The sequence below is a fragment of the Natator depressus genome, chromosome 3 (assembly GCF_965152275.1).
Source record: "Natator depressus isolate rNatDep1 chromosome 3, rNatDep2.hap1, whole genome shotgun sequence".
Lineage (NCBI taxonomy): Eukaryota > Metazoa > Chordata > Testudines > Cheloniidae > Natator > Natator depressus.
Genome location: NC_134236.1, coordinates 41,802,679 through 41,815,656, shown reverse-complemented (window position 1 = coordinate 41,815,656; position 12,978 = coordinate 41,802,679). Strand labels below are relative to the sequence as shown.

The window sequence follows — 12,978 nt, the reverse complement described above, 5'->3', positions numbered from 1 at the left end:
CCATAACTCTTTCCGTTAACCTTTAATCTCTAATGTGCAATCTTGGTAAATGCACATTTTTCAAAACTCATATATTCTTCTAGTGATATCTACAAAACTCCCACTGACTTCAGTAGGTGCAGAGTTAGGCCAGCACTGATTGCTTTTGAAAATCCTACCCCAAGAGATGAGCTAAACACAATGGCCTCCTGTCCCTGAATCACTACTCCTTAATCAAACTGTGGTCTTCTGGGGTTTTTGTCTTAACCAGATCCTTTAGGATAATGATCAAGATTTACTTTCAGTTTACAATGTAGTGGTCTAGACAGAAATGCTAAATATTCTTAACAAAATGCAAAACTACTCAAAAAGAAAAACAAACAAATAAACCACACCCCTAAGATTTCAATTAATTTGAAAATATGCACATATGGGTGAAGACCTTTACTAAGGTACCTTAACATTTTGATAAAGACTATATACCTTCTTAGTTTATTTTCCTTTCGGGTCTTTTTAAAGAAAAAAATGGTTTTCTGTAGTACTTCTCAAATAATTGGGAATTGAATCTAGATAGCTTAGGAAAAATTAAAGCTCCATCAATTTCCTTGCTCACTACTTGGTTGCATATTATCTAGACCTGATTCTTAGTCTATTTTAAGTGCCTCTAACCTTGCTTAGCATAAAGTTATCTGAGAGAGAATATCTGTACCTAGCTCCTCCTCTGTTGTCCCTGGAAAACTGATCCCCGACTTGAGCAGATCGCCACCCTCTTCCTCTGTAAAGACAGAAACAAAGTAACTATTTAATAACTCTGATATTTCCATATTCCTGGCTATAAGCTCTCCATTCATTTTTAAATGACTCACCATACTGTATGTGCTGAATGATGTAGCCAGGGTGAGGGGAAAGGGATCTTAAATTCTCAAATATTTGTTGCCCTTCTTGCTTTTCTAAATTTATTTTCATGCTTTTTGTTTGGTTTTGTAACTTTCCCACCTGGGCAGATTCTTTGTATCAATAAATGCCTTTTGTTTTAGTTTGCATGTTGCTTTTTCCATCTCTGCTTAGTCCCATTGATTTCTGGTGCCCTTTTAGGTTTTCCTTTTTTAGTTACTTTGGAAAGAATTCTTATTGTAACTTCTCCAGCTGTGTCGTAAATACTTCCCATTTCTCTCTGCTTATTTTACTGCTATAAATGCTTTTCAGCCTATTTTCTTTCACTCACGACTTAATCTTTTGAAGTCTGAAGTATAAGGTCCAGTAATTTTCTGTTTTTGACTCTTCTGCCATTTTAGTTCATTTTAGTTCTGCCATTTTAGTTCTCTTCACCACAGATTTCCTTAAAAAGAAAAGGAGTACTTGTGGCACCTTAGAGACTAACCAATTTATTTGAGCATAAGCTTTCGTGAGCTACAGCTCACTTCATCGGATGCATACTGTGGAAACTGCAGAAGACATTATATACACAGAGACCATGAAACAATACCTCCTCCCACCCCACTCTCCTGCTGGTAATAGCTTATCTAAAGTGATCACTCTCCTTACAATGTGTATGATAATCAAGTTGGGCCATTTCCAGCACAAATCCAGGTTTTCTCACCCTCCGCCCCCCAGAGAGTGAGTTTGTGTGTGGGGGGGCGGAGGGTGAGTCTCTAAGGTGCCACAAGTACTCCTTTTCTTTTTGCGAATACAGACTAACACGGCTGTTACTCTGAAACAGATTTCCTTGTGACCTTGGGAGAGTCACTTAGCCTCACTGTGCCTTAGAATAACTTTACTTGCTCAGAAACTACAGTAACAAAGGGCATATAAGTACCTAAAATTATCCTTATCCTTACATTCTCTATTTTTTGTCATGTCCCTTTTTTGGTCCTTTCTTCACTTTTTTTTCTGATACAGTTCCCAGGAAATTCTTTAAGTCAGAACAGTCTTTCTTCGTATTTCTCCCCATACCCTGTTTTTTAATCAAAAGTGCAAGTGGTCCAAAGTAGAAGAGTGAGTGGAAGTGAAGCGGGAGGTACTTCCTGTCTACCACTGCTTAGGCAACTGGGAAATGGGGCACACATTTTCAGGGAACAAACACAGTGACATTCTCTAGACTACTTTTTGTTGAGTTGTAACCTGAGTAGCTGATTTCCAATTAACTCATATTCATGAATACAACTGTTATTCTGAGGTGGACATTCAACGTTTGAAATAGGCTACAAATTAGGCCACAACTGCTTTTCTTTTCAGGTACCAAGATTATATAACCACCACATCAGGTATGTAGTTTGTGCGGTTTGACTTATAATGAAAACAAAATTACAGTTTTTGCAAATTTCAATGCTGTATTTAATAAATGTATACACCTTGTATATTTCTTGGCCTAGTAAATTTTCTAGTCTGCAGTTTTTAGTTGTGTTGTAATGTGAATTAACTGATTTCCAATTAACTCAAATTAAATAACATGGTTGCAAATGTTAATTTAGACACTTACAGATGTTTGTTCCTGGTCATGCTTCACTCTAGGCTTCAGCTAATACAACTGATTTTATAAGAGTGGGAAGTAGAATCCAGATAGTGTATGGAAAAAAGAATTAGAAAATATTTTAAAAGTTTCAGAAAAAGTAACATGTATTCCTACACTTATCATAGTTAAATAAACTTTTTTATTCACGTTCAACCTCCTAGAAATCTAGTCAGTCAAATGACAGAAAAGGAATATCATACGATTTTAAAAAATGACTGGCACATGTATTCAAATTAAATTTCATTTGGAGAGGTAATGGACAATTCTAATTGAATATAAGCACAAATTAGACAGTTTCCATGGAGACTGTGTCCATGTTATCTGCATATACTGTAACTCATAAGTGAAGCCTCTAATTCTGCTGCATTGGAGTCTGGAATCAAGAGGAAGGCAGGAGAAAAATAGAGTCCCCCCAAAACCCAGAAGATCATTTAAATTCTTGCAAATAGTTAGCAAATATCACAGGAAACTTAGTAAAAAAGAAGTTTTCCTTTAAGATAGTAATTTTGTGCAAGTAGCTGTATTTTGAAATCACAAATGATGTATCCATCCAAAACACCTAAACCATCATCAAAAGAAAACAAAAAGGAAAACAGAAATGTATGCAGTAACTCCTCCCACGCTAGAAGTCTGTAAAATTCATATTTACTCAACCCCAAACTACACTAAGATTGTAAGAAAATTTCTGAAAATACCCTGCATACGTTTGACATATTTTAGACAGAAGAGGAATATAATTCTTCTGTCTAACTTAATTCTTTTTCAACTGCCCTTGCTGCTAAGGAGCGGGGGTGTGGGGGGGAGAGGAGAGAATGGCTGCTACACAAGCAAAGGGAGATGAAGAAGATGGATGAATAAACCAAAAGAGGTCAGAGAAAAGATGTAGAAATGGGATATTAGCACAAACAATCAAGGAAGGATGGTCTGTGGTTACAGCACAGGATCAAGATTCAGGAGACCATGACTGTGATTCTGACTCTGACACATGATTTCCTGTGTGACCTTGAACAAGTCATTTAATCTCTCTGTGCCTCAGTTCCCCATCTGTAAAATGAAGATAATCCTTCCCTACCTTATAGGTCCCTTGTAAGAATAAATTCCTTACTGCTTGAGATGCATTCCACTAGTATAATGTATGGCAGTAGGTAGATAGTTAAATTGCATAAGGATGTAAGAACTGCCATACTGCAGAGTAGTCTTCTGCCTTGAATGGTGGCCAAATGCTTCAGAGCACGGCATAATACTCATGTAAAACACCTTGATCTATAACTCTGCTGTGGGGGAGAGAATTACTTCCAGTTTATGTCCCAGGCACGAGGAATAATTCTCCTTATATTTTTATCATAAATTTATAACTATTCACATGTAACCTCACTGCTTAGATTTTTTTTCCCCAAATGGCTAGTGTCAGTTCAGTCAGCCTTTGAATAAATTCAGTTCATGCCTTCTGCACTGATGAAGCCAAAGTTAATCAAAGGTCTCAGTGACTGCTGTGGCATTACAAGGATAATCTTTGTCTGAGGTTCTTAAACAATTACTCCAACATACTGTAATTCCTTTAACAAAGGCATGGATGGCTTTTGTTTGGTCTGGTTACATTTTTTCCCATGAACAATCATTTTTATTACCGACTAACAAAATTAAAATAATCTGTCCGTCATTAGTGTTTTTCCTATGTAATGGTAATGCAGCAGGGCACATTGTGTGGCATGCTCATAGCATTCTTGTGTCATTCTAGCATTCTTCTAACATTCTAAAATACTTACATGCATGGATCATCTGTTACTTTCCTCATCCTAGAACATAGATCCAAATTGTGCCAGCTGCCCCACTGCCTGCAGTGGCACTAACTCCAGAGGATTTGAAAGCAGCTGCTTTACATGATAATGCTAACCTTAACATGAAACTACTCGATGAGGGATAAAGTGCAAGGGCTTAGAAAAAAAAAAGACATTGACAATAAAGGTGAGATTATGAAAATAGGATGATTTACATTTTAAGGGTTTGAATAATATAAAGAACTCACATTCTGCAGACAACAGATGCAATTACTAGTTAAGTCTCCTTCAAGTGCACACATTCTCACATTACAGATTAATATAAAGTGAAGTCCAAAATCTGTCCTCAGAAGAACATAACACTCCTGTAGAGAAAAACCCTTAGTTCTGTGAGACAGTGTGCTTCATAGATCCTAAAAATTCCCCAAAGCCCTTTTCTGCTGACTTTTCAAAACTAGAAGGGTTCGAGTCCCATTTCAGGCTCCATGGTAGACAACCAAAAATGTACACTGTTAAATAACAATTAGTTACTAAATAAAATTCATTAGTTAAGCAGCACGAATGATGTCCTTATTCAGCAAGCCAAGTACTTCTGAATCTCCTGACTAAATCTCCAGTCCTTTGACTTCCTTCTGGGCTGATCTCAGGGCTTTGGCTCAATCCTCCAAGACTTCCTCAATAAAATCAATATGGTAAAAATGTTGTACAGTAGATTCCATTTGTTGGCAACCCCACAGCTGCCAACATTATCCAGCAGCTGCTAATAAGCAGAAGGCAGGTTTACAGGGCAGAAGCCAGGGAAGGAAGCACTGGGATACGCCTTCCCTGGCTGTACTGCTGCAAACCTGCCTGTAGGCAGGGCAGCAGCAGGGAGCAGGAGCTACACCCCAGAGGCTGGGGCTTTTTACAGGGAGTAGGGATCATGCTGGGCACATGTGGAGCTGTACACCTCTGTGCACTCTCCAGGGGTCGGGGCTCAGTTCGTCCCAGTGCTTCCTTCACTGGGTGCAGTCCCCCAGCAGGACATAGTCCAAAGAGCACGGAAAGAGGTACCATGCACCTCCAACATCCAGGCTGCTGTTCCCCTCCCCATAGCTTCCCCTCCCAGCCTGCAGCCCCTTGCCTCCTGTGTAGTCCCTGTATGCAGACAGGTTTGCGGAGCTGCAGCCCCAAAAGGAAGTGCTGGGACGAGCTGAGAACTGGCCGCAAGCGGGTGTGCAAGGCTGCAGGCAAGGGAGACACGTTCCAGCACATCCTTCCTTGGCTAGAGCCCCGGAAACCGGCCTGAGGTGGGTGCTCGGGACCCTTCACCACTTTCTTCCCTGGCTGCAGCCTCGCAAACCTGCCTGAAGCTGGGGCCTCTCTTCCAAAAATGTTGTTAATAAGCAGCATGCCATTGCTGATATCTGAATCCCACTGGCTTGAAAGTCGATGGGATTGGTTCCGGCAAAATGGTGCTATTAAGCAGAAGTTGTCAATATCCGGCTTCCTATTAATCGGAATCTGCTGTATATGTTTTCTGTGCCTATTGTACCCTCCCTCAGATGGGAGCATGTAGAGGGTGCTTTCACAATGATCTTCTGCTGATGTTTATACATTCTTCATACTGTACACTGAATGGTAAATGGGGAAGCCATGTCAGGAAACTATGTTGAGTAACTCTGGCATCATTGTGTGCTTGTCATTTCAAAACGAATGCTGCATCTTGGTGTCAGAATGCTTGTTTAGTGTGTTAATTTACTTGAAATCTTACTAGAAATGAGATCAAACTGTGGGTCAATGCACAGACTAATGATTAGTGTGGAACTTATGGTAATTGTAGTTGTGAGAATGTACTATTGGTGAGTCAGACATTATAGGCCTGGAATCTCCCCAGGCAAGACAAATTTCCATTGCTTTCAGTTGAGTTGATCATGTTTGTGGAAGAAGAATCTGGTGCCTGGGTTTTATTCACTGATTTTCAGGTTACATTGACCAGCTACTATACGACTCTGTATCTCAGCATATCTACCTGGGAAATGGAGATAGGCATTGATCATTTGTAAAACATTTTGAGATCTAAGGCATCATTGTAAGTGCAGTCTGAGTCCATCTAGAATGCACTTTAAGTCAGCGTTTTAAAATCCAATAACTTCTTGCTTTAAATGATTAAGAACATCATGTCAAATTATATTAGGCACAACACAATTTTTGTAGCATTGTAGCTGCGAATGGAAAGATAGACAAGCAATGTGCCCTTACTACATTTGCGTCCAATATGTATTACTTGGCTGTAAGAAATATATACAGCTTTATTGTAATTATTACCTAGGAAATCATGGCATTCTACTTTTATAACTTTGTTTGACTGGATTGCAAGAGGCCCACAAGTACTTTCAGTCACTGCCAGGTTTGTCCCAGTTTTCCAGATGTGCTGTCAATATAACCTCTAACATCAGAGACAAACTGAATTTGCTGAACAAGAAATACTGGATTCATCATAGTATTCACTGGTTTATGAATACTGAAGACATTTAATATGAGAAGGATCTGTCCCTGATGAGGTATGGAATATGAACAAAAGCAGGAGTTCTCCTTCTGGAACTAAAAGAAAACAGTAATTAGTGTCAGTTGTAGCTTCGATCACTTACAATAAAGCCTTTTGGCACTAGATCACAAGGCCACCATATATTTGTAGAGATGGGACAAGTCTGGGTAGTTTGTTTTTGCAAATCCGCACTCATATTTTGTAAGCTCCAAACCAACACAATGAAGCTTCTTCTGAATACACATGCCTCGTGAGGCGAGAGAAGGATTCAATTAGAAGAGACTCAAAATCGTTCCCCTCTATTCGACATTGGTGAGGCCTCATCTGGAGTACTGTGTCCAGTTTTGGGCCCCACACTACAAGAAGGATGTGGAAAAATTGGAAAACGTCCAGCGGACGTTTGGAATCATCCAAAAATGATTAGGGGGCTGGAACACATGACTTATGAGGAGAGGCTGAGAGAACTGGGATTGTTTAGTCTGCGGAAGAGAAGAATGAGGGGGGATTTGATAGCTGCTTTCAACTACCTGAAAGGGAGTTCCAAAGAGGATGGATCTAGACTGTTCTCAGTGGGAGCTGATGACAGAACAAGGAGTAATGGTCTCAAGTTGCAGTGGGGGAGGTTTAGGTTGGATATTAGGAAAAACTTTTTCACTAGGAGGGTGGTGAAACACTGGAATGTGTTACCTAGGGAGTTGGTGGACTCTCCTTCCTTAGATATTTTTAAGGTCAGGCTTGACAAAGCCCTGGCTGGGATGATTTAGTTGGGGATTGGTCCTGCTTTGAGCAGGGGGTTGAACTAGATGACCTCCTGAGGTCCCTTCCAACCCTGATATTCTATGATTCTATGATCTGATCTCCTTTAGCATTTTTCTAACCAAGTGGGGAATTTAAGTATCGATTGTAAACAATGCACCATTCCCTCTTTGTAACCAAAACAAGGAGCCAGAGATCAGTTGCCCCTTTTCAGATATAGTCCTGTCCCTCAGCTCCCATGAGCACTTCAGGGCTTTCACTTTAGTACAGGGACTTTGGGGTCTGGGCCCTTGAAGAGTCAAGGTCTTCCCCAGCTGCACCCCCTACCAAGTTAAAGGCTTCTGTTGTCCGGTCGTTGGGAAGGGGGCAGGGGAGCCCAGGCTCACCCTCTCCACCAGGCTCCAATCCAGGGTCTGATGGCAGGCAGCTACATTCTACACTTTGAGGTGCTATGCAGCTGACCCCAGGACCATTTCCTACCCAAGTTTCCCTTTTCCCCATGGAGTAAATTACAGAATTACACAAAAAATCTCTGACCTTCCAGTCAGTCACCAGTCTCTCCTTTGTAGGTTTCTGTCGGGTCTGTTTTTCTAGGTCTCTGGCCATGAGAGCTCCTGGGAAGTACTTCCTCATAGCTCAGAGCAGAGGTCTGCTCCCTCCCTGCCTGACCCCTTCTGAGCTACTCTGCATCCCCTTTAAAACCCCACCTCCAGCTGGTGCAGGCTTTGCAGGTGCAACTGGGCAGGGCTGCCTGGGCCCAGAGCTGCTCCTTAACCCCTTGCTCTCCAATGTGTGATTTCTATACCCCATCACATACTCCAGTACAAATAAATAATAATAATGATGATGTTGATGCATAAAGAAAAATATAGGGCAGTCTCAAGATGTGTGTGTGTGTGGAAAGAGGGGAAAGGGGAGAATCAATGTATAGGATTTTATTTAAAAATGTGTACAAATGTATTTTGTTCATTTCCTAAACACTGAACAAAGAGTAAAGGACAAATCAAAAACTTGACAGGGTCCTTAATGTCTATTTCTGCTCTTAGAATAATGATAGGTTTCAGAGTAACAGCTGTGTTAGTCTGTATTCGCAAAAAGAAAAGGAGTAATTGTGGCACCTTAGAGACTAACCAATTTATTTGAGCATAAGCTTTCGTGAGCTGCAGCTCACTTCATCGGATGCATACTGTGGAAAAAACAGAAGATGTTTGTTTTTATACACACAAATCATGAAAAAATGGGTGTTTATCACTACAAAAGGTTTTCTCTCCCCCCACCCCACTCTCCTGCTGGTAATAGCTTATGTAAAGTGATCACTTTCCTTACAATGTGTATGATAATCAAGGTGGGCCATTTCCAGCACAAATCCAGGGGGGGCGGGGGGGGGTTAGGAAAACAAGGGGAAATAGGTTACCTTGCATAATGACTTAGCCACTCCCAGTCTCTATTCAAGCCTAAGTTAATTGTATCCAATTTGCAAATGAATTCCAATTCAGCTGTCTGTCGCTGGAGTCTGGATTTGAAGTTTTTCTGTTGTAATATCGCAACTTTCATGTCTGTAATCGCGTGACCAGAGAGATTGAAGTGTTCTCCGACTGGTTTATGAATGTTATAATTCTTGACATCTGATTTGTGTCCATTTATTCTTTTACGTAGAGACTGTCCAGTTTGACCAATGTACATGGCAGAGGGGCATTGCTGGCACATGATGGCATATATCACATTGGTAGATGTGCAGGTGAATGAGCCTCTGATAGTGTGGCCGATGTTATTAGGCCCTGTGATGGTGTCCCCTGAATAGATATGTGGGCACAGTTGGCAACGGGCTTTGTTGCAAGGATAGGTTCCTGGGTTAGCGGTTCTGTTGTGTGGTATGTGGTTGCTGGTGAGTATTCGCTTCAGGTTGGGGGGCTGTCTGTAAGCAAAGACTGGTCTGTCTCCCAAGATTTGTGAGAGTGTTGGGTCACTGTCAAGGTTCCTCCCGCATTCTGAACTCTAGGGTACAGATATGGGGACCTGCATGAAAACCTCCTAAGCTTACTTTTACCAGCTTAGGTTAAAACTTCCCCAAGGTACAAATTTTAATTATTCCTTTGTCCTTGGAATAACCACTGCCACCACCAACCTCTAACTGGGTTTACTGGGAAACGTAGTTTGGACACGTCTTTCCCCCCAAAATCCTCCCAACCCTTGCACCCCACTTCCTGGGAAAGGTTTGGTAAAAATCCTCACCAATTTGCATAGGTGACCACAGACCCAAACCCTTGGATCTGAGAACAATGAAAAAACATTCAGTTTTCTTACAAGAAGACTTTTAATAGAAATAGAAGTAAATAGGAGTAAAGGAATCACCCCTGTAAAATCAGGATGGTAGGTACCTTACAGGGTAATTAGATTCAAAACATAGAGAATCCCTCTAGGCAAAACCTTAAGTTACAAAAAAGACACACAGACAGAAATAGTCATTCTATTCAGCACAATTCTTTTCTCAGCCATTTAAAGAAATCATAGCCTAACGCATACCTAGCTAGATTACTTACTAAAAGTTCTAAGACTCCATTCCTGTTCTATCCCCGGCAAAGCAGCATACCAACAGACACAGACCCTTTGTTTCTCTCCCTCCTCCCAGCTTTTGAAAGTATCTTGTCTCCTCATTGGTCATTTTGGTCAGGTGCCAGCGAGATTACCTTTAGCTTCTTAACCCTTTACAGGTGAGAGGATTTTTCCTCTGGCCAGGAGGGATTTTAAAGGGGTTTACCCTTCCCTTTACATTTATGACAGCCATCCTTCAGGATAGGTTGTAGATCCTTGATAATGCGTTGGAGGGGTTTTAGTTGGGGGCTGAAGGTGACGGCTAGTGGCGTTCTGTTATTTGGGAGTGGCTAAATCATTATGCAAGGTAACCTATTTCCCCTTGTTTTCCTAATCCCCCCCCAGACGTTCTTGTTAAACCCTGTATTTGTGCTGGAAATGGCCCTCCTTGATTATCATACACGTTGTAAGGAAAGTGATCACTTTACATAAGCTATTACCAGCAGGAGAGTGGGGTGTGGGGAGAAAAAACCTTTTGTAGTGATAAACACCCATTTTTTCATGATTTGTGTGTATAAAAACAAACATCTTCTGTTTTTTCCACAGTATGTATCCGATGAAGTGAGCTGTAGCTCACGAAAGCTTATGCTCCAATAAATTGGTTAGTCTCTAAGGTGCCACAAGTACTCCTTTTCTTTCTTAGAATAATGACACCTTTTTTCACAGATCTGCATCCTGTGAGTCATAATTTCTTAATCTGGGAACAAAAGTATGTACCACCATTCACTTCTGGTAATCCAGCTAAGATAACACAGCTAAAAAAGAATAAGCCAGATTCTATTCTTTCCAGTTCATCAACAGAATCACTCACTAAGGTCCTGATCCTGCAAGCTATTGTACATGGGCAGACACCTGCAACTATGCAGAGCTGAAGTCAATGGCATTCCACAGAAGCACAGGGGTTCACTTACACAGTACAGCTTACAAAGGCAATCACGTACACCTTAGCTAACTCACTAAAGGCACTGGCATTAGATAAATGTCACTGGAGCATAAATTGGCCTTTTCCCCCCACTTGTAACAATGCATGTTCAGGAAAGAACCCCGCCTGAGTCTTGGCTCTTAGGATGAGTTTGCAGTTAGAAGAAAAACTACGTATCTATTTGTAAACTGAAAATATTTGAACTGAAAATGACTGAGCCCCTGTAAACACGTAACTTCACAATATTATTTTTACAGCGTCACTTAGCAGAAAATAATTTCACTTTAAGCATGTCAGAATACATGCAATAAAATATTAAATATAGTATATTTGTATTCAGTGATTTCTTTTTGAAGTGTATTTGTTTTAATAATCTTTAGGTATAGCATTATACATTTGCTATTGTGTTATTCAATTCTGGGAGACTGGAAGGAGAATTGTGTGGTAGTCAAAGTTCACATTGAAAAAGTAAAACCAATTACTGGCCTTCGAAACCATATTTTTTCTGTTCCATGTCTTTGTTTACTGAAAGATATAAATAGGGGCATAGAGTGGGTCAGGGAAGTGGAACTAGAATATTAACATTATCACTTCTGCTTCAGTGCTCAGTTCAAGACTGAAATGGTAGTGGCAAACTCATTGGCTGAAAATGAATCGGTAGGGTCTGTACAATTCCCAAGGGAAAGGTGTCTACATCTCAAAAACCAACACTCACAATTAGCTGTCTCAGGAGCAAAGGGGCAAGGAGAATAAACTAAGCTCTCAACCATTTAGATGCCCTCTTGGTCAAGGTCAAGTCACATCAGTATGGCAATGGGGGGAATTTTGCCTCCACATGACCATTATTTACATCTAATTAGACAAATTCCAGGGCTGTCCCTCTGGCATTTTAAAAAGATACTGCAATTGTTTTAAAATTTAGAGTTTGTTTTATTTTCCAGAAAGCCATGAATAAGACCCATATGTTTTCAGCCAGTTGGTTCCCCAAGGACGGGATTTCCAATGTGTTTAATTAATGCTTCATTGCTGCTCTGTCAGGACAATGGCAGTGATTAGTTTTAATGTTGGACTTCCAGCTCCAGTTTGTGTACAACCAGTCCACATTCCACCACTGCTCTAACAATTACTAATGGCTTTACTTGGAGAGCAATACAATTTTTGCATTTGTACTCTGGATTCAGGGTAAAAAAATAACCTGAATGAAATTATACAGCCTGTCTACCCACAACCTTCACATCTGAAACAGACCAGAGGGAAATTCAAAGTCACCAAAACTACACCACGTATTAATGTATGACAGAATGAACATGATTGTGTGAAAGTGGACAGCAGTTAAAATTAATTACAGCAAAGTCACATTCAGATAAACAGCATACACAAATCAATTCTACAACTCTTCCTCTCTAGCCTAGAGGGCCTTATCATGTTAAAGCCAACCACTGCCACCACAGGTTTCTCATGCAGGTTATGAAGTCATCTCCTAAAAGAAGTCAGCTATGACTATAAGATAAAACACCTTAATTCCAAAAAGATGTGCATAGCCAGGGAATGCATAAAAAGGATCCACTTGCGAAGCACTAAAATGGCTTCCATTTAAATACTGTAAAATCTTCACCATGAACTAGTGAGGTTTTCATTTTTAAGTGCTATCTGTGTTGAGTAAGGCAGTCAGTCTAAGCATTATCCATACTAAAAGCAGTATTCATTATATCCTAATCTAATTTATATACAAGTCCGACCTGAATGCAAAGCTGAAGCCTTCATTCTACCACTATAATTGCATTAGGCTCTACGTTAAAACTTCTGCATGGACTGAGTATCTTATCTTATAAGATGACTATGTTCTAATGTCAATATACTGACATTTATCAACAGTTATAGTCCTTTAGATATTCCCAGGCTTAATGAGCAA

At 40.4% G+C, this 12,978-nt stretch overlaps 1 protein-coding gene across 9 annotated transcripts in view; it reads right to left on the bottom strand.

Moving 5' to 3' along the window:
- DLGAP2 (DLG associated protein 2) overlaps positions 1–12,978 on the bottom strand; it is a 705,175-nt gene that overhangs the window by 127,185 nt on the left and 565,012 nt on the right. Inside the window, exon 6 of one of the 9 annotated variants that reach the window (XM_074947777.1) lies at positions 689–754. The exons of the other annotated variants lie outside the window; for them this stretch is intronic. Coding sequence (XP_074803878.1) covers positions 689–754 — 66 coding nt within the window. The remainder of the gene's footprint in view (positions 1–688; positions 755–12,978) is intronic. 9 annotated transcript variants of the gene reach the window in all.